Source organism: Anguilla rostrata, chromosome 10, assembly GCF_018555375.3.
Source record: "Anguilla rostrata isolate EN2019 chromosome 10, ASM1855537v3, whole genome shotgun sequence".
NCBI classification, from domain to species: Eukaryota; Metazoa; Chordata; class Actinopteri; order Anguilliformes; family Anguillidae; genus Anguilla; species Anguilla rostrata.
In genome coordinates, this window is record NC_057942.1 from 9165633 (window position 1) to 9190536 (window position 24904).

Below are 24904 nucleotides of genomic sequence, written 5' to 3' on the forward strand. Positions count from 1 at the left end.
GCATCCTCAAAACTTCAATATATATAAAGCATTAGTAAACTGTTTTAATGTATTCATTTCAAGAGTTCATATGCTATGATTGTATTTTTGTATGAATTAATATGTAAAACATGTTCACGTTTAAAAATCGTAGGCTACAAAAATCGTAAATGTATCGGTAAAAGGAATAGGACATTTTATCGTAGATCATTATATTAACCGGAGCATTAACAAATGAAATCATTTGAAGACTGCATAACACCAGTTAGTCCCCACGTGACTGTAAGGGGACGCGACTCCTTCCCGTTTCCACCTAGTGACGTCATATCCGCTGCTCTATCCAAAATGGGCGACATAGATGATAAAATATTTTTGCATTGCTTACGAACGCGGTAGAAATCGTAAGAGATTACTTTATATATTAGCGCCTCGGATCTTAAAGAACAGATTGTGCGTAATGTAACATACAATATGCGAGAGATGTAGCAACAAGCTGATACGTTGGTGGAAATGTCCACACCATTCTTCCTGTCTAGCACGGGACACAAACTAGGTTAGCTAGCTAGCTTGATAGCAGTCTAAATCAAATAGATTTAATATTACAGATCTCTGCACCATTAATATGTAGTCACGTTTAGCGAAGTGTAGCTAGCCTAACTTTAGAGTTTAACCAGTTGCCATCATCCGTCAAAGTGAAGATGTTCCGGGTTTCTGTGAGCTACATTCTACTATGCGGCCAGATTCTGCTTCTTCTGACCGTGTTGTTGCTGCAATGTTTGGAAGGGACTCATTCTCACAACGCGTCGACAACACCTGGAAACCGTGGTACAACCGCTGCATTTGGAGACCAAGAAAACGGGACATTTCGTACCACACCAGCTGACCATGCGAATGAGTCCCACCAAAACGTCTGGGAATACAGGCCCCCATCGCCGGTTGTCCTTTGTAGCTATCTGTACGTATTTTCTGGTTAGCTAGCAAGCTAGCTATCTATGTTTGCTCTATTTCTTTTTAACACCACGGACGACTATTCTTAAACAATATGTCGTGATTACCCATTACGCTACTAGGTAACAGCATTTGTTAAGCTTCCGATTTGGTATGATTGTTGACTTCATTTGAAAGCTTCTAAACTTGACGCCAGACGCTCTATCAGATTGTTTAAGTGTGTTCTTTTCACTGGCACTTTTTTAGACAACCACGTAGCCATGCCCGCCTTCCGATGAATCCTGGTAAATGTGTATGTAACTGTGTAGAAACCGTGTCTAAAATGTGATATGTATTTTTCTTATGATCAAAGGCCGGAGGAGTTTATATATTGTCAACCACCTGTCGACCACACAGGGAATACGACTGCTTTAGCGGAAATGGGCCATGGTTGTGCGAAGGTAAGCAGTTTGACGGGCCACCAAATATTTGCGCAACACACTATCAATTAGTGTTTTTGTCAAAGTGTTGTGACTGAATTGTAATGAATGTGGTATTTTGAGCAGGCAAGAATTTACTTGATGTAATGTGTGAATGGAACCCAAGATTCTCAGTCCACAATACTTGTCATTGGTACGCCATCCTGTGAAGCTATTCCTATGTCACTATGTCAGACAGCCCTTGTGAAAATTGCAGCTGGTCAAGATGGTTTAAGCTGTGCATTTTCAGCTAAGTGACATGCTGTTTACCAGCTGACCAGCCCATTTAGTGCTGTCCGGCCTTTGGCAGCCATCAAGCATGGACCGTACTGAATGAACAGGATCTTGGTGTGAGCCGGACAGTTTGTTCTTGACTCCGCAGATTTGCAGGCTGAGTTGCATTGGGTATTTGAGGGTATCAGCTAGCCCCTAAGCCTTTGCTAATTTTTGATAATTTTGTCTCTTAACTGGTGCCTGAACGGCCAGCGGGGGGCCTTGATGAGTGGTGAAATCCTGTCATCCTGGCTAATTGAAACCTTCCCATCCTTGGGTGACATTAAAGCCAACTGTGCACTAACCAGTGGGGCCTCTCCATGCAGTAGAACAGTGCCTTAACAGTATGCGCCACGCTTTTACTTCTAACCAAACAATACACAGCACCAGACGTGGGTCAAATACGTATTTGTTTTGGATTCATACTTTTCTACGCTTTACTGATCTTCTGACAATCAAACCTCATTGGCTGTGGTTTAGCCCCTCCTCTCACAGCCGAGTATAATAAAACATTCACAGTCGCACATCTATGTAAAAGCCTGAACTCTCATTAGCATGTCATGTTCCAGTATTGCTTTTTCAGGGACTGTTCATTTGAGTCCATGTTCTCAGCACTATGCCTCTGTGTTGTTCCAGTTTGGAGGCCAGGCATATAAAGATGTGAACCACACACGGGTGATGTGCATGGCGCTGGATGGCATCGAGTGTGCCCCTCCGCGAGAGTTTCTGAGAGGGCACGAGCCCTGCATTAAGTAAGTCACACATCAAGCAGACCTCACGCTTTCATGCATCGTTTCTCCTTAGTAGTGTCCAGAAATGGCCCTCACGCCTGTCTGCACTGCGGGTAGAAATGCGCACGCACGCACGCGCACGCACACACACACACACACACACACACACATAGTCTGCATTAAGATACACAAAAAAATTCATTTAAAAAGCTTAACTGTATCTCTGAACAGTTGATACGAATCATTTGTTTAAAAAGTAAAGTAATATTCAGTAGCTTATGTTGCATGATTTATAATGGCATGGATTTCGAAAGCGTGCTGATTTGCAAAATGTGGAATGGGGAAACATATTGACCAGGGGTATCAAATACTTTTACATATTTTTTTTTGCTGACACATGGTGTGAGTGTACATACACTTAATCAAAATTCTCTTAGCCCAGATGGCAGTGCAATAGCAGCCAATAAGTTTGTGGGTGTAACATTCCGGAAACTAAAGAAGCAAAACTAGTGAAAAATAAGAACTCCAGGATCATGCCGTAACAGCAAAAACAAAACAAACTGACTTTGTTGAATTATTCAAATGATTTAAAATCTGTAGTGGTTAAAATACTTTATTATAATATTTTAAAATTTAAAATTCTAAAACATTGCATGACCACTAGAGGGCAATATTGACAAATGTACACATGGACGCAGCAGAATTAGCCTTCTTACAATGTGCATAGATTTTTTGTTTATTGTCTTCCTCTTTTTGCTGTTTGTCTTGTATTAAAGCTATTGTTCTTTAACGTATATAACCATGATTATTTGAAAAGTACACTACATGGCCAAAAGTATATGGACACCTGACATCCAACACCATCTCATCCAAAATTATGGCCATTAATATGGAGTTGGTCCACAACCTACACTCTTCTATCCTAGATGTTGGAGCATTGCTCCAGGGAAACCAAACTTGTTTTTGTTATTTTTTTAATGTTAAAAATGAAAGGATTATAATATTTCTGGACCCTCACCTTTCTCGAATTCATACTGAGCAGGTAGAGCTGACACATTGCTTCCTGCATCTGTTCATATCTGTAACATCACACCTTCAAGGTGTGGTTCGTTATTTACACCGAAGTGATGTTTATACAGCACTAGGCAGAAAAACATCTGTTCTAGTCGATCGTGGGAGCCAAAAAAGTCTGAATATCAAATGCATAAGGATTAATCTCCTTAATCTGATTGACCAATGGACTATATTATATTATAGTAAATGGTCAGGGAAACACTTGCTTAAATAAACTTGTTACCCAAAGTTAATTGATAAGACCACGCAGGTAAAGCTGGCTCATTGGCATGTGATGAAATGGGTGCCCCTCCCCATAGACTCCCACCGCTCCCCCAGCTTCGGGGTCCCGGCGTTCCGTTATCGCACTCGCGTTTCCCCGGTAACCCTGTCCGTCGCTCTCTCTCACCGGCCCGCTGTGCGCTGCGGTTTCAGGTACACGGGGCACTACTTCATAACCACCCTGCTCTACTCCTTCTTCCTGGGCTGCTTCGGGGTGGACCGCTTCTGCCTGGGCCACACCGGCACGGCGGTGGGGAAGCTGCTCACGCTCGGGGGGCTGGGCATCTGGTGGTTCGTGGACCTGATCCTGCTCATCACCGGCGGCCTGATGCCCAGCGACGGCAGCAACTGGTGCACTTTCTACTGAGGGAGCGGAGGGAGAGACAGAGGGATGGAGGGATGGGGGAGTGGGGAGGAGGGGCTGGGCAACGTTCATGCGGTTCAGGGCAGCTGGGCTTTTATTTCACTCTGACCACAATGTACCTTCTTAACTTAGATAAATGACTTTAAGAAAGCGTTACTTTCTCTTTTTTTCTTCTTTTTTTTTTTTACTCGTCCTGTTGTAACATCTTTGATTAATGTGACTTTGTGATGAGATCGAACACTGGATTATTTCTGTGTTCAACCGTGAGGTCTCAAATTGATTGCTTGGATCGGTTTTCACATGCTTGTTAATTAGCCAAGAATGAAGTTTTAATATTTCTCATCAATATTCATGAAGGCGAGCCTAAGACCTGGGCATAAAATAATCGAAAATTCGCTTATTAACTTTCCCTCCTGAAAATGTAAGTGAAGACCGATATTCAGCGGGTCATTATTTACACAAAAATTTTGTTTATACAGCACTAGGCAGGAAAACATCAGCTTCAATTGATCTTAGGAGCCAACAAAAGTATAAATATCAAATATTCAAAAATTAATCTCTTTAACCTGACGGACTCATTGTAGTAAATTGCGGGGGAAGTGCTTGCTTAAATAACCTTGTCCCCCAAAGTTAACTGTAAACGAAAAAGCCATTTGCAGTTTAGGAAGAGTCAATGGTCCCATTGCTCAACAGGTAAATTGTTAAGCGAGGATGCCGTGCAGTGTTTGTATTGGCGCAGCTTTTTAAACATTGTGCGAAGCTTCTGCGCCACCAGAAACGCACGGCCCCTTGAACATTCCTGAGATGTAGATTTTTATGTAATGGGTTGCCAACAGCATCAGGAAGCAGGCGGACGCGTGCAGGCGCCAGCATGTTTTGATTGATAACTGTATGTCTGATGAAGATGTGGAGTTTAAGTCTGTGGGGGACATGAAGTTGGCACTCGTTGTTTGTTTTTCGTGAGTTTTATCTTCGGTGTCATGTTCGTTCGTGTTTCTGAAATCTGTGCGATATAGAATTCACACTCGTGAAATGCACATCTTTTCAAGCTGATATTTTGCGTAATTAACACTTGGTACACCCGAAGCCCCAATGTTGCACCCGTACACTTTTCTCCTTTGTCAAATTAGTGACTCTCAACCGACGGTTTGTACCAGCCGCGCTGACGGAGAAAGATGAAGCGAATCCGGCGTAGTGTCGGAGAGCTCTCCGAGGAATCGCTCGGCTCGTCTTCTTTAATCTCGCTCCAGCGCTCCCCCCCCGCGCCTTCAGCACTTGTAGCGTCGGTCTTTCTCGCGCTCATCTGAATTCACAATACCGTCTGACCTATTGTGAGGAAAGACGTGCTTGTGTACACGCTGGTTAAATTGAACTGTATTGAACATGTTTTTTATTGAATCGTGCACTGTATACAACATGCCAAACAGTAGCAAACAAAACCATTGAACCCACGCTGTAGAAGAGACGCCAGTATGGATCTTGTGACCTTGTGTTTTGCCGACCCTTTAACCCGAGCAGTATAGTGGTCTTCCCATATGTTTCTGAAATGACCTTGCCTTGCATACAGTACAGCTTGGGAGAACTTTGAAAACTTCCTGATTCATTTAGTTTCAGGTTTCAAGTCTGTTGGTGCAGATCTGTGCAGTATCTCTAATTCTGCCTCTTTTCCCCAAACTGACCTGTGCTGTTACTTTATGGTTTAATGACTGATGGGTTATATACACTGATACAAAGTCCACACGAAGGTAATTACATTTTTGGATTGTTTAATGGAATTATTATGTACAGGTGTATTATTTTGTAAAAAGATTCTCAGTTTAAATTATGTTCACTGTAGCACACGGAGACATAGTACTTTGATACTGTCCATTCAAAACGTTTTTGTTATTTCACAGTTTGTTGCTTTTTAGCTTCAATAAAAATGGAAGTTTCTTTGCAGATTGATTTGCAGTTGCTTTTTGAATTCGCCATATGTATGAATAAATGCAAGAAGGAACACACATTGGAATACACTGGGATATTAACAAACTGTGTTTTTCCATTTATTAATGATATTTTTCTTTTGCTCCTTGGCATGCTAATCTAATCAGAGTTGCCAAACACAAACAATTAATAGACTGACATATTGGTCCATTGACAGAGTGCCAGCTCTACCCCACACTACCCAGCACAGTAGTGTGAGGTTGTATTCAGTGCATAAAGTAAGTGTAGAGGTGGCACAGGGTTTAATATCGAAGTCGTCGATATTTGGAAGCCTCATCCGTCTCTCATTGTCTATTCTTCTCAGGGTTGTGCCTGAAATTCCTAATCCCACTGGGGTTTAGTTGACAGGATTTATTAGTGTGTGCGCAAGTGACAATGACTAATTAATAATTCATAAAGGGGTTGCAAGGTGGCTCTTCCTGTTCAAATTCTGGGTTTTTTTGTGTGTGTAAGACGCTCCTAACAGTCTGGCACTAAATCCTGGCCCTGCCAGTACTAACTGTGCTACGCGGCATTGCTGTGTGGTGCATAATTGTTGCAGTTTGTTAAAGACCCTGCACAATGGAAATCAGACATTTTTAATAGTTATGCACAGATCACCATAGAATAACTTTTTTCAGATAAAATTTTTTTTCCCATCTTGCAACTTTATATTGCCCAATCGAGGAAGATTTGGTATTGCTCATTTGGAGAATCTTTATTGTCTAACTAACTTGGCATTTTACTTTATAGCCAATCAATGGTGCAACCATTCATTGAGCTGCCAGAAGTGGACTTCAAGGGAATATCTATATAGAACTGACATACCATGCCAACTGACATTTGGATAGTGATAGTTTTTTGCTCTGTACTCCAGTGCATTGGATTTATAATGAAACGGTGAATATGAGGTTAAAGTGCAGACTGTCAGCTTTAATTTGTGAGCGTTTACATCCATATTGGGTCATCTGTGTAGGAATTTCAGCAGTTGCCTCGCATTACAGTTTGAGTTTAAGGAATAATATGTACTTCTTTTTGGCTGGACCGCAACAGCGGGGCCAACCCTACAAACGCGAATGTCTGTGACTGAGTGAGTTATGAAGCTACACCATTGGTCGGTCGGTCCAGCCAAGACCTGGTCTTGTTTTACTGCAGCTAATGTTCTAAATGAAAACTGCAGGTACTCCCTGCTCCTTGTCTCCTCCTGCCATGTGTGTCCTGCATGATTTAAGTAGTCTCGGGTGATGCCTTTTCTCATGCTGGGACATGCAGGGTTGCGTTGAGTTTTTAAAATTTTTTTATTGCGTGACCAGTCAAAGGGCCTAGAAGCGAAGAACATTGCTTTTATTGAACTGCAGGCCCGTAAAGTTTAATTACATTTTGACGCAGCACATCAAGTACTGCTACTGCAGTGTTAATTGGATTTATCGGAGACCATTTTAAGACGCCAAACTTCAATCAAGGCTAATCAATGCACTTTATTCACTGTCACAAAAAGCAGGCTGTTGGATCCAAAATTAATTCAACATTTTTTTTTATTATAAATGATTAAAAAATTAAGTTCTCATCTTCAAAAAAAATCCTGTTCATTATGAATCCCTACTATGAACAGAACTCCTGTGATGGGTTGCCCTTGCAGTTGTCACGATAATACCTATTTATTTTCCTTATCCTCTGACTTTTGGTCATATGTGGACCAGAAATGGGCAAAGTCAGTGCTCAATGTAGAAAGAAAGGACAAAAAAAGTACGGAATATGAGTACGTACATACACTGATAATATATACAGTATATAAATATGTGCGTTTTCTTGCATTTTGTGTAAGAAACATTCGTATTCTTATATTGCTTGGTGTGGTAACATAGGGTGGTGAGGTCCATGCTGAATAATAGAGAACCTCCTAGACTTTATTTTATGGAGGAAGTGCAGCTCAGTCTACGTCCTCTGGGACCACTTTGAGGACCACGTCCTCGTTGGCCCGGCGCACCACCACCGCCAGGGCGCTGCTGGAGTGGACCGCGTTGCTCACGTCCTCCGTGGTCCGGACGGCCCGCCCGTTGATGCTGATGATGACGTCTTGGTTCTGCAGCCCGGAACTAAAGGAGCAAAAGTAACCAGTGGCATATTTCAGAAACTTTCTTCCTGTCTTCCTTTTTACATTTTGTTCTCTTTGATGGTTAGCCAAACACCCTAGGTCAACCCCTCCCCCACACGCACCCCTTTTCTTTAATGGGAAGACCAGAGGGCTGAAATATTTGGCCTCCGGACAGGGTTGAGATGTTTCTCTTGATCCAAGGCCCAGATTGAGACCTAAGTACTTGGTGGAAGGCTTCTCATCTGCAAGAGTCTGTCATGTTTTTTTTGTTGTTGTCCTGGCTTAAATCAATTTCCATTCTGTGTATCTGCAATGCAAATACCAGAAAGGCAACATGCAGCCTTCCACAAGCACCTTCCAAAGCACTTAGTCTGTGCGGGATTAGTTTACATGCTGGGCCTGCACGCCAGAGCTTTGGAAGCAGCCTGTCGTCGATCTGACTGAGGAAGAGAAGGAACCGAAGCTGGAGGGATTTTCGATACCTACCCTCCCTTTCCACCTGGGGAGTGGGGGGGGGGGCAGGGTGTAAAGGAGAAGTAAAGGAGAACAGGAGTAAAGGAGAACAGGAGATTGCAGATCTACAGCTTTGAGAAGGACCCCAGTGAGGTTCACGTTCCTTCCCAGTGAAAGTCTCGCCCGGCCTGGTCACAGTATTACCTCAGCACTGCCAAAACCATTTGGCAAAGAGCAAGGAACTGGACAATGAATCAGCATCCTCTTGTGGAACATTCTAGTAGATTTCAGGCTGTGGACCTAACTCCCAATGGCCAATACAGTCTATTGAATGGTCTGCCTCTGATTATCTGATTAGCTTATTTTTGAAGGTATTAGACCTTGCCAAATGATCAGGATTTTAATATATTACTTTTCTGTTTAGTCCAGACCAGGTTGTTTTAGAATGAATTTAGAATGAAAGATGTGCGATAAAATGCTAGTACCCTAGTCAGATCAGTATGTTTGCATATTGAAAGAAAGAAAGCTGGAAGAAAGCGTGGGGAGTCATGGTTGGGTACACGTGTGTGGGAGGAGGCGTGTGTAGCCCGCGTGTGTGGGAAGAGTCTGGACCTGTCTCATACCTCGATGCAGCGGTCCCAGGGATCACCTCGTACACGTACACGCCCGAGGTCACATCCGGGAAAGCTTTGTCGCGGTCCTTCAGGTCTCTGATCATTCTAAGATCACAAGAAGCGGATTTGTCAGCGAGTCAAAGCAGGCGTATTAGTGCCATTCTGGATGCAGAAAATGACCTTAAATTGCTGTAGATGAAGCAGGTTTCAGCACGCGTGGATTCCCACAATCACAACAAAAGGCAGAGATCCAGATCTGTTGGGTGGCTGAGGTGTAGGGCTAGTTCCACAAAGCAAGTTGTCAACTTACGCTGCTGAAAGCTGGAACATTCTCACCCCCATGTACTTCTTTTTAGGAAGTGTCTTTCCTGTGTTCAGAATAGGATTTCAGTTACATAATGCACAGCCTGGTTAAAATACAATTCCATGCATCCAATCCTCACTGTACCTCCTAATTAATTCAGGGTGAAACAGATTGCCATGCAGCTGTGTTAACAATATTTTCTTGCACTGAATAATAACGGCACCTACCTTTTATTTGTCTGTCGTAGGAGTCGGTGAGGAACTGGCGTATTTTGTCTGAAGGAATCGCAAAAGATATCCCTGCTGTAACCTTCAAAGTGTTAATTCCGATGACCTCTCCATCCTTGAGAACAAAAAAAATAGGGGAAAAAATAAATTCAGAAAATGAATTAGTTCAAAAATGTATTAGTTGGGATGCAATTAGTAAAGAATACATGAATGTGAACAACATTCTGGTCAACATATAGGCAACAGAAAAATTTGCACTGCAACATTTTTGTACCCCTAAAGACAAATACTGAAATATGATAGCAATACAACTGTTTTTAAAGATACAAGGCCTTCCGCCTTCGGCATTTTTTTCCCATTGCTTTTGTGCAAGGGTGAAACTGTACGTCGAAAACGGTAAAGCACTTATGAAAGCGACTCCCATAAGACACGACAGGGCATTCCTAGAAGATGCCCAGTGAATGCCAAAAATGTGCCAATGCTGGCAGTGCAAAATTGTGGCTGTGCTGCCGCAAATGTATTGTAGATGAGGGTACAATGAAATTTTAAACTGACAGTAAAGATGCAAATGTGCCCTGCGTGCAAATGTAATCCAGTGAGATGAACATGGTTTGAGAAATAAAATAAAATAACTAATAGCCACAGCGTAAATGCACTTGACCGTATCCTCTCCCTCTGATGCATGTTTTTAAGGAGAACAGACTACCAGGTTATTACCTGAACTGCACGTGTGTGTCGGTCTACATCATAGCACGGCTTTTTATACGAAATGCACTAAACAGCCAGCCGCTACTAGGCAGCTCCGGACTAGATCGCCCTCTGAGGCATTTATTGCTGGTGCAGCGAAGCTCCCCACAGCCCACATCCAATCCTGACCGCGGCAGTGCCGACTGGAGCCGGGGAGTCCGGCGGAGCTCGGCACAGCCGGCCGCGGTGTCGCCCCCCGAGAGGAGGCGTTCGGCTCAGAGTGCCCCGCCCCGTCGCACGTCAGCGACTCCTCCGGCCGCCCCGACGCCCACAGTGTCGACCGCCGGCGGCCGATTTCGATGCGCGATTTTGGCGCGCGGCTGTGCTAAGGTGCTCCCTCCTCCTCCATTTTCACAGGGTGGGGCGCGCTCGTAAAAAACTGGATACTTCGAGTAACGCGCAAAAAAATGTTAAAAAATGTAAAAAAAGAAAAATTAACAAGCATTCCTCAGTGAGTCATGAAATGAGCAACAGTTTGCATTCGGAGCGGAAAAAAAAACTGTTCGGCTTGAGCGATGCCCCTGGGTAAGCATCAGGAATGTGAGTTGGCATGCACAGGCAGCTGTAGCCTGACTGCTGCAGAAACACACACTGACTTGACACTGCCCTCGTGGATAGTCTGTACGTTCTCCATACGCTGCGGCAGGACCTGTAGTGGGTTATGCTGCATGCAGTACGTTCCCTGTTTTTTATAAACCCAAAGCCTTAAAATCTTCAAATAAAAGAAAATAAAATCAGAAATAGTAAATATTAAACGCATATCACCCTTTAGAAGCTTTAATAAGGAAAACCAAACTGTATAGATTAACAGTGAGAAGTTTTAGTGGGACATGATTTGGAGGTTGTTTGCTTTGTTTCCTTCCAGCAGAAACCAGTAATAAATATGAGCATGACCAATGTGCATCTGAGATGAATAGCCTCACGCATCACATTGTGTGTTCTGCTTGTGAAGAAGGTATTCCATGCAAAATGCAATAATCGGCTTCTAATGCTCAGTAATAGCATCACTTACCAAGTTAACCAGTGGGCCCCCTGAGTTGCCGTACTGTAGAAGAACATAAAAAAGAAACAATTTTTATTTATCATTTAAAGGTGGTACAGATCTGTACAGATTTATGGCAGAAGCAGGGGCAGCTGAGATTGCATGTTGCTGATGTCAGCAGAGGAGACGTCCGGCCGTGACTCACGTTGATGATGGCGTCGGTCTGGATGTACTCCATGTCCGAGTCCTTGAGCCCCAGCTCGTGGCCGCCCCGTTGCGTGGTGCTGACGATGCCGGTGGTGACGGTGTTCTGCAGGGAGAAGGGGCTGCCCACGGCCACCACGAACTCCCCCGGGCGCAGGTCCGACGAGCGGCCCAGCATCAGCACGGGCAGGTGGTTCTGGAAACGGACAGACGCACGCGGGACCCGCCGATAAGCCTTCTGTTTACGTGCACAGCGATGCACTGGGTTTACACGGGGGGGGGGGGGAAGAGCGCTGCCTCGGGAGGCCCGCGTTGGTCCGAAGGCAGCGAAGACGCCGGCGGACGCGGCCGACCGCACGTGTCCGCCGCGGAGGTCCGCGGGCGACGAAGGGACCCCTCTTCCCTTCGGTGCGGTGCCGCCTCCGCCTGTCGGCGCACGTCTCCTCTCGCCGCGGTGGAATGCTGTTCTTTCGCCGGGAGCCCCAATCGCACGCTCGCGGTTTATTACCCCCGCCCGGGGCGGGAAGTCACGCTCCATCGCTGCCTCTCTGTACGAGCCTCTCTGCACTAGCCTCTCTGTACGAGCCTCTCTGTATGAGCCTCTCTGTGTGAGCCTCTCTCTCTTGTGAGCCTCTCTGTACGAGCCTCTCTGTAGAGCCTCTCTGCACGAGTCTCTCTCTGTACGAGCCTCTCTGTACGAGCCTCTCTGTACGAGCCTCTCTCTGTACGAGCCTCTCTCTGTACGAGCCTCTCTCTGTACGAGCCTCTCTGCACGAGCCTCTCTGTACGAGCCTCTCTCTGTACGAGCCTCTCTGTGTGAGCCTCTCTGTGTGAGTCTCTCTGTATGAGTCTCTCTGTACGAGCCTCTCAGTACGAGCCTCTCTGTACGAGCCTCTCTGTACGAGCCTCTCTGTACGAGCCTCTCTGTACGAGCCTCTCTGTACGAGCCTCTCTGTACGAGCCTCTCTGTACGAGCCTCTCTGCACAAGCCTCCCAGTACAAACCTCTCTGTACGAGCCTCTCTGTACGAGCCTCTCTCTGTATGAGCCTCTCTGCACTAGCCTCTCTGTACGAGCCTCTCTGTACGAGCCTCTCTGACAGCCTCCCAGTACAAGCCTCTCTGTACGAGCCTCTCTGTCGAGCCTCTCTGTGTGAGCCTCTCTGCACGAGCCTCTCTGTACGAGCCTCTCTGTACGAGCCTCTCTGTACGAGCCTCTCTGTACGAGCCTCTCTGCACGAGCCTCTCTGTACGAGCCTCTCTGTACGAGCCTCTCTGTACGAGCCTCTCTGTACGAGCCTCTCTGTACGAGCCTCTCTGTGTGAGCCTCTCTGTACGAGCCTCTCTGTTCGAGCCTCTCTGTGTGAGCCTCTCTGTACGAGCCTCTCTGCACGAGCCTCTCTGCACGAGCCTCTCTGTACGAGCCTCTCTGCGAGCCTCTCTGTACGAGCCTGTCTGTAGAGCCTCTCTGTCGAGCCTCTCTGCACGAGCCTCTCTGTGAGCCTCTCTGTCACGAGCCTCTCTGCGCGAGCCTCTCTGTCACGAGCCTCTCTGTACGAGCCTCTCTGACGAGCCTCTCTGACGAGCCTCTCGTACGAGCCTCTCTGTACGAGCCTCTCTGTACGAGCCTCTCTCTGTACGAGCCTCTCTGCACGAGCCTCTCTGTACGAGCCTCTCTGTGTGAGTCTCTCTGTACGAGCCTCTCTGCACGAGCCTCTCTGTATGAGCCTCTCTGTGTGAGCCTCTCTGCACGACCCTCTCTGTGTGAGCCTCTCTGTGTGAGCCTCTCTGCACGACCCTCTCTGTTGAGCCTCTCTGTGTGAGCCTCTCTGCACGAGCCTCTCTGTTGAGCCTCTGTGTAGAGCCTCTGTGGCCATCTCGCACGAGTCCTGTAGAGCCTCTGTAGGAGCCGTCATCTGCCAGAGCTCTCTACGAGCCTCTCTCCCTCCTCTGTGCAAGGCTCTGGTCCGCTGCTCTGTGCCTCTCTGTATGAGCCCTCTGTATCCGCAGCCTAAACGTGTGAGCCTCTCTGTATGAGCCTCTCTGTGTGAGCCTCTCTGTATGAGCCTCTCTGTGTGAGCCTCTCTGTATGAGCCTCTCTGTACGAGCCTCTCTGTGCGAGCCTCTCTGTGTGAGCCTCTCTGTACGAGCCTCTCTGTGTGAGCCTCTCTGCACGAGCCTCTCTGTACGAGCCTCTCTGTACCAGCCTCTCTGCACGAGCCTCTCTGTACGAGCCTCTCTGTACGAGCCTCCCAGTACGAGCCTCTCTGTACGAGCCTCTCTGTAGGAGCCTCTCTGTAGGAGCCTCTCTGCACGAGCCTCTCTGTGTGAGCCTCTCTGCACGAGCCTCTCTGTACGAGCCTCTCTGTACGAGCCTCTCTGTGTGAGCCTCTCTGTACGAGCCTCTCTGTAGGAGCCTCTCTGTACGAGCCTCTCTGTGTGAGCCTCTCTGCACGAGCCTCTCTGTACGAGCCTCTCTGTACGAGCCTCTCTGTGTGAGCCTCTCTGTACGAGTCTCTCTGTACGAGCCTCTCTGTGTGAGCCTCTCTGTGTGAGCCTCTCTGTGTGAGTCTCTCTGTACGAGCCTCTCTGTACGAGCCTCTCTGTACGAGTCTCTCTGTACGAGCCTCTGGTGCCATCTCTGCACGGCAGCTGAAGGGACTGAGAGCCGTCATCGCCAGGCAGCTTCATTAAGCCTTCCCCCTGCCATTGTGCAATGGCTGCGGTCCGCTGCTCTCTGCCTCTTATTTATCCCGTAGCGTAAGTTATCCGCAGCACTAAAGACGTTCACCCTTAACCTGTTACATAATGTGCTGCGCTGCAAGAATCGGCCCCGCTGTTACCTGAGTCTCAGGAACATGACACGAAGCGCCTTGAAAAACCCTGTGGATAGGAGCTTTCCTTCCCAACGCCCACTTTGGGAAATAGGTGTGGTTGTGCTGTTCATTCAGCCCTTATCTGTATATAGTTTCACTATGCTTTCACTATGACATTTCATTTAGCATCTAGCTAATTAGCCACTAAATTAAATTCTATATTAATCTGATTTAATACAGGGCACAAAAAATGCTCAATTAATTGGAAGACTGTTTTTAATCAGACTTCTTATCCACACAATCACCCCCTCAATACCATGTTTCAGGTAACAAGCTGTTGAGGGATGTCAGATCAAGATCTGTATTCAATTAATGGCTCAATCAAACCTAATTAACAAAGAGATTTTCTGGAAGGGAAACCAGCATATAGTATGTAGCACACAGCAGGTCCCAAAGACCTATTTTAAGAAAAGATTTGTACAGTTTACTATCAACGAGAAGCCTGTTGGCTCATAGTCCAGTACAGTACTGTCTACTGTACTAGTTATCAGATATTTTGTTCCACAGTGAGGACCTGGGATGTAGGATTTGATGAATAAATCGGCTGTCTTTTTTTGCCCAGGGATCTCTTAATACTGTACAGAGGAGCTATTTAGAGGATTGTCTGTCAGAAAGGAAACAAATGCTTAGCGTCCTCGCACCTGCGAATACTGAAACGAGCTGGGACTGTGAATTCCTACCACCAGAAGCGACACCCCTAGAGAGTGAAAACTGACTGTGTCAAGTAGCGGAATCTAATTTTAGTCTGCAAAGGCCCTTTTTTTTTGGCATGCTCTGGGTACATCTGTTGGACTGTTTCCCTGGGACTAATTCACTTGCAGCCTCTTTGATGCTAGTTATTCACGACAAGCCAATGGGACTGGACTGATGTAAACGGCAAAACAAAACAAACACGAAACGCAAACAAAAAAATCGCTGCCAGCACATTTAAAGTTGTAAAGCGTTCGCTGCAAGGCCTCGAAGCGGTGTGTGTGTGTGTGTGTGTGTGTGTGTGGGGGAGGGAGGGTGGGAGGGGTACTCACATCTGACTCGATTTTAATGAGCGCGATGTCTAGTTTCTGGTCCACATCCTTGACGGTGGCGTCATACTGTGCCCCACTCTTCAGCTCGACTTTAATGCGCTGCTTGTTGGACAGAACGTGCGCGTTGGTGACAATCCAGCCTTCCTCTGACACGATGAACCCTGAGCCAGTGGACACCGGCACCTCCTTCTGGGAGAACGGCAATCTGAGACAAAAAAAGTAAACTGAGGTACTATGTTCCTCTGGAGTTACTGTATTTGTATAGTTTACACTTGTGCCTGCAACCATGGACACTGGCTAGAATCGCCCAGGACAAATCACAGGGTGGAATTAACCAATTGGACCACATTAATTAATATTAATTTCCTGAGACTCAAAAATTAACTTCATATCTCAAGCTTGAAAAAGTTTTCTTTACTTTTTTTCACGCGAATGACATTTCGTTTTTTTGACGAAGCTCAATCAGCAGCAGAAGTGCATTTTGGCGGTTTAATTAAGACTGCGCACGGCGACAAAGCTCGCGTGCGTCCCAGCTCGAGCGCAGCATCCGTCCCTGCCATCTCCAATCTCGTCAATCGTCACGGCGATTCACCTGCGGAAAAGCTCCAGATGGACCACGGCGGGCGCGATTTTGTCCACCACGTCGGCGATGAAGTTGAATTTGTAGCGCATGCTGCCAGGATTAAGGGACCCTGAAATCACAGATGTGGGGGCAGAGTAATTTTCCACCGTACATCCTCCAGAACTGCTAAAGTAACCAGACAAATCAATCTGGCTGCCATTTTTTTTTGGCAGTTTCCAGTGAGCAGATACACCAAAAACTTGAGTAACTTGAAACATTACTTGCACATTATTATCAATCTCTTTTCAACTTTATACAACCTTCATTTATCTACTTATTCTTTTGTTTGACATGTCTGACAGAGCAGACTAATCAATCTTTCCCGTTAAGATGGAGACATCCAGCCACAGGGGGCGCTACCACTACACCCTGAAAACCAGTGATTTAACAAGATGTCACCTGATGGTGCCCTTCATATGTATTTTAAACACAACAGCAGGTGTGAACAGCCCTTAGGGAAATTGAACATACTGCAATATGTTGTAAATGTATAAACGTTTTGAAAATATAATGAGGCAATATTTCACAGCAGAGTATTTTTGAAAAATATAATAGTAACAGGTCTTAGTGGTGATGTTGAATATTTTAATACCGATTTTATCTACAGCAAATCTGCCAGCTGAAAAGGAATGAGTAAAACTGAGTATGAAAAAAATAAATCACAAAGCTTCCCCTGAGGTGGGTACTGGCAAGTGGGACAAACTTTATAGTGAGCACGCTTTCGTAATTATTTATGACTTTCTGCCGAGGGTGCAAGTGGTTGAGGATCAGAATATACACCCTGGATGTTATGCTTTATTACTTCGTTCAGGGCTGCATTTGTTTTTGAATGCACAATCTCTGTTTAGTTCCTGTCCAACGTGCTTTCATTGAACAATCTCAAAAAAAAAAAAGAAAAACCCTTCCAAAGTTCAAAAGCCTTTGCAAAGGCACTAAAGTACTGACTTAAAGCTAATGACAAAAGAAAAATGGTTGCTATCCCAGACTGGATTGGAAACTAGCTTCAGGATACACAGAGAAGCCACAACCCTTTCTATAAGACTGTGGGATGTCCCTCAGGGATCCATGCAGGGACCCCTGCTCACCAATTACATAAATGACATTCCTAAAGACAGGAGCAACAAAATGGTTCACAGATGACATGGTCTTGATTTTTTAACAGTTTTGAAGCTACTAAAATAGTTTTAAATGGAGATGGAGATTGAACAAAGATCTAACAAAGTAGTCAAGATCAAAGTTAGACATGTGAACAGTGCCAATTTAGGAGAAGATTATTATGGTGACAGCTTAATTAGGATTGACCAAAGTGTGTCTAGATAGAGATGTGCCACTGTAAGCGACTAACAGGTTCCTGTGGATACAGGCTAGCAAACAGAATTGAGGTTGTATTCATATTGTTAAATAATAGCAGTATCCAATGTAATTTACATGTAGAATGCTGAGTCCAGTTTTAGGCATCACATAATGAGAAGGATATATTAGAAGGTACAAAAAAAGGACAACAAAACAGATGTCAAGCTTACTGTAACTTACAAAGAACAGCATATGACCCTTCATCTTTCTAGGGTCAGTGAAAGAAGAATGCACTCATTTTACTGAGGTTTTTGATGTTAGAAAAAGTAAAATTAATAAAAAGGATGACGTCCTGTTTCCGTTTTTTGTCAGCAGAACAAGATGACAAAAGTAGAGATAAATAAAAGATACTTAAATTATTGTTTTTTTTTTTTTTTTTTTTTTACAAAAAAGTTTTGTTTCCACGTTTTGCATAGAATGCTTAGAATAGGTTACCAGGGCTCATAATAGGGAGAGGCCCTATTATGTATTCAAGACCAGGCTTGATAAAGTGGCTGGTACTATGAGACATGATGAACTTGAGTACCTTGTTCTTGTCCAAAAATGTTGTGCTATTGTCACATGAGCCCTTCTGTTCAGTCAATTGACTCCTACGTTTCGTGCTGTAACTCGAATTAGCTTTTTGAAGCTGAAGGCTTGTGTGTCATTGTATGCAAAACAGGAGTGCCACAATTGTAGGAAAGCCTACCTGTGTGGGGGAAAAAATACACCATTCCCTTTGCATTTGTTCTAAGAACCATATATTGTAGCATTCTCACTACGGAACACTATTGTTAGAAACATGTTGGTTCCTGCCAGTGCTGAGTTTATATGCCCTTCAGTACAGTATCTCTCTCTCTCTCTTGTCAAGTTGAGATGTCTCAGAGGGAAGAGGGGAGTGGTTCACACTTCGCCTCCACTCATAATATTTCTTGAGACTCTCAAATCAAGTCAAGTCAAGTCAGTGAAACCAATGTGCTACATGTAGTATTCAAACCCCCCCCCCCCCCCACCCCCTGCTTATTTAAAGTTTTCGGTTTGGGATATTCCACACGTACAAAACCCAGGCAGATGTATAAAACTCTGAACGAAATGGCCAGAAAGAAGTTGTGCAGGACATTCTTAAGTAGATGATTAACCTAGGAGAACTAAATGGACTGTTTTTGTCATCGTATATTATGTTCTAATGTACTTTTCGCAGGGAAACATGGCATACTTAACTGTGCCACTGCCAGGTGACATGCTTTCACAGAAAGAGTTTAGGTACAGTACAAACCACTAAATATTGTACACACAAACACTGTATTTCAGAGGGCTTATAGCAAATTGTGCCTCATGCCTTGGTACTGAACCAAAAATCGCGGTTTCAAAATGCACCAACTGCCTGATCCTCAATTTTTAAATCTCTTCCGAATACACTAACACATTCTTTCAATGCGGATGGCAGGTATTTGGCTCTGACTATGGCTGTTGTGTATTGTAAAGAGGGAAAATCAAATGATTTGTTTATAGGTTATCTATCATTAATCTCAACTCTGGGGCTTTTCAAACCCTCATAATAGAATTTTTACCATAAACCATAAATCAAAATATAAAACAAGGGCAGGTCCTTCATAACTCAGCAGCATGTGTAAACAGTGTGTCAGAGATTCCAGTTGTTGGTGATGAATACTGTGTATGATCTGGCTGACAAATAATACAGTATGTACTCCTTTGGGAAGGTCCCTGCCAACAAAAAACTTATTTTTTAAACTTCATACCTTCTCTTGAAGCTAACTACTGTTCAATCAAGTACTCCAGTAAAATAGATCAGGGGCATAATATAAAATAAGATTTTAAGTCTTGACAGAAGACTCAAATATTTGTTAAGATTACCTTATTTTTTGGTTTTTGCAATACAAAATTTTATTCAACTCCTGCTCCATCTGCTCCATAACCCCCCTGACAACAGCTACATAGGAGAAAGGGCTCTGCGATGTACATCAAAACCCCCCACGCTCCCATGAAGCAAAACTCACGGGATGGACTGCAGTAAATGCAAATATTTAATTGGTCCATTTCTCTCTCTCCCTCTCCCTTCCTCTATTTACTTCAAGGCCCTTGCAAACTTTACTGTGCCAATGTGATTAATCGCACCAATCACCTCATTGTACAAGTCCGTTACCAATTAAGTGGCACCCCAAAGCTCGGAGTAATTGGAAACCATGTGGTGCGCACACCTGCTCTTCTGGAAAGCAGAAGGAGGCCCCAAGACATGATACATTTTACCTGCCTGCAGAGAGGACATGTGACAGGCAGCTGCTTGTCGGGAGTGACAGGGAACATATCATTATAAAAGCTCACTTTCAGAGAAATCTAGTTCTACTAAGTGACTCATTAAGCGAACGCGTTAAGTAAACACGGATTAACAACTGCAGCCAACTTCCCCAAAACTCCCCCACACAATTGCACATCAGTAGGAACACAGGAGTAGGTATGTCTAGGTGAGAAGATTCTATTCTTGTGGTTCCGCTGCGTATGTTATTCATAGCGGCACAGCAGGGTTGGTTCCAGCTAGCAGCGGTGTATCTGAAACTGCAGACAGGGTACACCAGCCATCATCCAGCACTCATGTCCATATCTATGCTCTTCAATCCCTGAAGTTTCCCCAGTTAGGCCTAAACCAGCAAACACTCATTCTACACCCTTCGCCCCATAGAGTTCAATTAACTGCACACACACACACACACACACACACATTCGCACTGCTATACTTGTGAAGACTTCCCATTGACTTACATTCATTCCGTAACCTCTAACCCTAACCCTAACCCTAACCACTACATGCCTAACCTTAACTCTAACCGTAACCTAATTGTAACCCTAACCCTAACCCTAAAACAGCCTCTTGAACTTGTGGGGACCAGCAAAAGCCCCCATCTTGTGTAATTTTCCTCATCTTTCTATCCTTGTGGGGACATTTGATTCTCACAAAGATAGTAATACATGCACGCACACACACACACACACACACACACAGCACTAACACCTCCGGGTGTGTCGGATGTGTTTATTCAGATCACACTTTGAATCCTGTAGCTTGCAAACATTGCACCTTTTGTAAAGTATCTTCTGAAACTGTAGACATCTGAATTAGAAATGTTTAAAAATATGTGCTTGGAGGTTTTTTTTTCTTCTCCATTTGAACTTTTTTTACGTTTTAGGTAACAGTCACAATGTTACCTCTTTATTGTTGCATTACAACCTGAAATACAAATAACAACATTAATGTTTTCTTTATTAGGCCTATATGTCTTTCAGCAACAGATCTGAATATGTACACTTCATTTTCAGATCTGTTTGTCCCAGGTTAATGTACTGTTTCCTTCATAAGTGCTAAAAATAAACTATCCCTGCTGCTAAAGAAGTGAAATATTTCCGAAAACACGATAAACCACTATAACATTTAGTTTAGAAGTAATTTTTTGCTCATGCATGCACACGTGCAATAGAATTAATCACAGTACAGTACTACAGATAATTATCAAATCATATGAATCATTACAAATTTGTTAATTAGATTGTTATGATCAATTTATTAATGTGACCGAAGTAGTATATATAGTAAAAATATTTTTCCCACAATCAAAATTTCTGTAGTGGCCTACACAAACAAATGAAGTGTAAAATGTGTTAAATGGTCTGAATCGCCCTGTGGCATTAAATATACGACTGTTGAGGACATAACCTTGACAAATTTATTTGAACACAATCCATCATTTTTGTGACCTGATATACAGCTGAGGTACAGTAACTGCTGTTGCTTTTACAATCGTTTCTATGATTTACAAATAGCCAATTAAATGTAATGCAGCGTAGTATATTAATTGGAATGAAAGTTTCTTAAAGACTTTTTACTTTTATAGCCTAATCCCCACTACAATATAGGTTCATTTATAATAATAATAATAATAATAATAATTATTATTATTATTATTATTATTATTTTACAAATCTCGTACGAGTTGGTTTATACCCATTGTATTAATTAATTTTCGGGAAAATACTGAGTGAAACTCACCTGAGTCACAGCGGCCCCTCTGAATCAAGATGACCGGAGGCGTCCCGCTGATCTCAGCTCTCCTGTTCTCCGCTCTCAAGCGGCATAGGGTAGGGTAAGTCCTTCCATCACTCCCGCACACGGGCTCGTTCGAGGAACACACGCAAGAGCCCTGGTGCCTGTGGTTTCCTGGCGCGTAGTCACACACCATACCCTCACCACAAGTGCCTGTTCCATGCTCGCCACAAATGTCGCCCTCTCCGGAGGCGCAAATTACGCAGCAACCGCAGTTATCCTTTACAACTCCATAATAGCACGATTCTGATGCAGGACAGTGGGACACATCACACACCTCTGGGCACGGAGCTTGTCTCTTTCGGAGAAGCCGCGAATGCACTACAGAGGCAAATAAAATACACGCCATTAATTTGAACATAGTCACAGGTTAGGCTGCAAAATTAATTCCACGCGTCTTGTATAGCTGTATAAACTAAATACTGAAAGCAGTACTGTGCTATGAGGTCCGTCCCAAATGAATTTTGCTTTGCTAAAATGATGTACCAATATCGTTTTCCATGGGAAACATTGTTGTCTTCAATATAAGAAACGCGGTACCGCACGCTTAAGATATGCTTAAACGCCTGGTAGTCATACAGTAAAGACGATACATACGAAACATACGATACATGATCTCTCCACAAAGCCTACGTTCTAATGTCCCGAGGAAAGTTTCCCTGGAATGTTGAGCAGTCGAACGCGTGCTTTCTTAATTCATGGCGTTTACGCGTCTGTACTGAAACTATAAAAGAGGAGGGCCCGTCCATACAACTCCCCACTCCCAAACAGGCCAACGGTAATAAAGCTAACAGGTACACATTACACCCCCAGAACAGTAGGCCTATAGTAAAAAAACTTACTAAGCCATTTTGTTGCTTTGTTTTTAAGAATGGCTGCTTCTCCTAGACGAACTGTGATTAATCAGCTAACAAGTTTAACAGATTAACATATCTGATCTTTTGTTTTGTAAACATAATATAGTTTAAGTCAAGTTAGCTCTCTCTATATATAACGATAAATTGGAAATTGGAATTTGATGAAAATATGAAATGCAATTGTATGACTTGACTGAAGGAACATTTTGGCTGCAAAAAAAAAAAAAAAAAAAACCCACAACAACAACAAATGCTTTGTCACTAGTTACAAATATATTTGACATAAAATTGCTGAATAAGATAACTTAAGTGTCATCACTGACAAATAAATTAAAATAAACTTTATTAGGGTATCCAGTCTTGCTAGAGAGAAAAATAAACATACAGACTATGCATGCCAGAATTCCATCTGGATATATAAGTGCTTGGTTATGCATTTCTGTGAGTCCTTGTTAGTGGTGGCTTTATGTTAAACAAAGGGCTTTTACAGAGTAAATGTTCATATGACTATCATAAGTCTGTTCAGGGACTGGTAAGCAGGAAGGACATGGCAGTGATGAAAGCCATGACTATGCGTAAAGAATTAAGGCTGGGTAGCCTGATTATGTTAGAAAGCATTTGATCAGGATGGCTCACATTGGTGGGAAGCCTTACTGGATATACTGTTTGTGGTAGTTGCTAGGTAGCAGGAAGGTATACAGTTAGAAAGGGAACGTATGGGAGTATAGCAAAGCAGCACAAACACCATAAATGTTGCAGCTGTCAATTTTTCACACTGTGAGTCAATGCGTGGAGCAGCTTGTCAGGCAATGTTGTAGAAGCAGAGACCTCTGGGGTGTTCAAGACCATACTTGACATATTGCTAGATTCTCTCTAGACAGGAGAAAAAATAACATGCCAGGATGGGTTGGATTGCCTGTTCCTGCCATCACAGATCCTCGTGTTCTTATCTGAACCAATCAGAACATTGAATTCTCTGCAACAGATCAACTTGATTGGTTCATTTTAGCCTGTGATTCATCCAACCCTCTTGTGGTTCAGGAAGACCTCAGCAGCTGGTATAGTAGGGGACGGAGAACTAGAGGGCAGTGCATTTAAAATTTGCATTCTTTCAGAAGCTGAAATGCAGGTTTTCCATTCCCTGAATCCCTGTTTTCAGTGTACCAGTGACAAGTCAGACAAATTGTAGTCCCCTCCAGCATCACCAGCTGCAACTGCAGGAACACTAAGCAGCCGCAGAAAAAAAAACTGTGCGAATTCAGTTTATTCATCTTTCGTACCGCGTCCCACTTTGGCAGTCGTGGAAAAGGACAAATGCCCCTGTGTAAATCCATTTGTTTGCCGGCAGTGCGGGCAGTCAAGCGGGCGATGCCGCAGGTGATCGGGTGCTGTTTCGCAGACTAAATCCGTTCAGGAGAACGCAAGGGGCTTCCGTGTGAAGCTCAGGGACAGAACTGCGTGATGCCACGGTGGATATATCGCTGCACCAAACAAGTCTGCCTCATACCTGCTGAGGAGGACTCTCTGTGCGCTCACTGACCTTTCCACGTTCCCTGTTGCAGTTCCTAATAACACGTCTCTTAGGGACTGATAAAAGGCTTGCGTTCTGGTTGTGCAGATATCTTCAGCAGATATGCACAGCTAGCTGAGCTTCTCTTCCTTCGTACTGCTCCTGACTCCTTTTGATGCCTGACATTAACTTTTTAGCAGCTGTTCTGCTGGTGAAGATGAATTGTGAAGGCCCTATTGTGTAAAAAAAAAAAAAATCAAGACCTATATTCTGTAATTGGCTTGTGAAATCTGGAGGGAGGTTGAAGCAAAGTGTGAAACAAACCAGGTGTATTTATGCTATGTAATTACATAAACAGATGGATGAGGAATAATATGTATTTCTTGGTCAGAAAAAAGTTCAGCGTTTGTGTGTGTGTGTGTGTGTGTGCATGTGCCATGACTGTTAATGAGGACGGAAGTGTTTGTAAACACAACTGTTACTTTTTAGTTGTGTGTATCTTGTCTGAAGTCTCACTGTGAATATTTTTCATGTTTTTGTTTTATTGCAGTCCCCAATGTACTAGATTATTAATTATTTAGTACATAAAATAGCATTGGGCGATCTAGTTTAATGGTTAAGGAACTGGGCTTGTATCTCAATGGGTGAGGGTTTTATTCCCAGTCGGGGTACTGCTGTTGTACCCTTGAGCAAGGTACTTAACCTGAATTTCTTCAGTAAAATATCCGACTATATGAATACTGCCTCACTGTTTGTTAAGAATTCAAAATGAATTCCTTCAACCGAAATCTTTCTCTGCAACCACAACCTTCTTCAGCCGCTTCATCTCGATCTTCACCTTATCTCTGAGATAAAGGGAGACTGGTATCAGGATAGCATTGTCTCTGATCTTCTTGT

At 43.9% G+C, this 24904-nt stretch overlaps 3 protein-coding genes across 3 annotated transcripts in view; 2 read left to right on the forward strand and 1 right to left on the reverse strand.

Annotated features, from left to right (window-relative positions):
- The window catches only part of tacc1 (transforming, acidic coiled-coil containing protein 1), a 390586-nt gene that overhangs the window by 71131 nt on the left and 294551 nt on the right, over window positions 1–24904 (forward strand). The gene's annotated exons all lie outside the window — the stretch shown is intronic.
- Window positions 278–6026, forward strand: tm2d2 (TM2 domain containing 2). The gene is made up of 4 exons (XM_064353913.1): window positions 278–934; window positions 1280–1367; window positions 2295–2410; window positions 3878–6026. The coding sequence occupies exons 1-4, from the start codon at window positions 678–680 to the stop codon at window positions 4089–4091; spliced, it is 675 nt and encodes a 224-aa protein (XP_064209983.1). The 5' UTR covers window positions 278–677; the 3' UTR covers window positions 4092–6026.
- Window positions 7568–22369, reverse strand: htra4 (HtrA serine peptidase 4). The gene is made up of 9 exons (XM_064353911.1): window positions 21587–22369; window positions 16165–16264; window positions 15573–15777; window positions 11678–11872; window positions 11503–11535; window positions 9744–9858; window positions 9523–9580; window positions 9222–9317; window positions 7568–8146 (listed from the first exon to the last, which is right to left on the reverse strand). Exons 1-9 carry the CDS (start codon window positions 21999–22001, stop codon window positions 7981–7983), a joined length of 1383 nt encoding a protein of 460 aa, XP_064209981.1. The 5' UTR covers window positions 22002–22369; the 3' UTR covers window positions 7568–7980.

Bases quoted from the DNA above. Each gene is read 5' to 3' on its own strand.
- tm2d2 (XM_064353913.1), top strand. From the start codon at position 678: ATGTTCCGGGTTTCTGTGAGCTACATTCTACTATGCGGCCAGATTCTG. The intron at 935-1,279 runs GTACGTATTTTC...TTATGATCAAAG, and splicing joins GTTGTCCTTTGTAGCTATCT to GCCGGAGGAGTTTATATATT. The intron at 2,411-3,877 runs GTAAGTCACACA...CTGCGGTTTCAG, and splicing joins GGGCACGAGCCCTGCATTAA to GTACACGGGGCACTACTTCA.
- htra4 (XM_064353911.1), bottom strand. From the start codon at position 22,001: ATGTTCAAATTAATGGCGTGTATTTTATTTGCCTCTGTAGTGCATTCG. The intron at 9,859-11,502 runs GTAAGTGATGCT...TTTGTTCTCAAG, and splicing joins GGGGCCCACTGGTTAACTTG to GATGGAGAGGTCATCGGAAT. The intron at 9,581-9,743 runs GTAGGTGCCGTT...TTCTGAACACAG, and splicing joins CTACGACAGACAAATAAAAG to GAAAGACACTTCCTAAAAAG.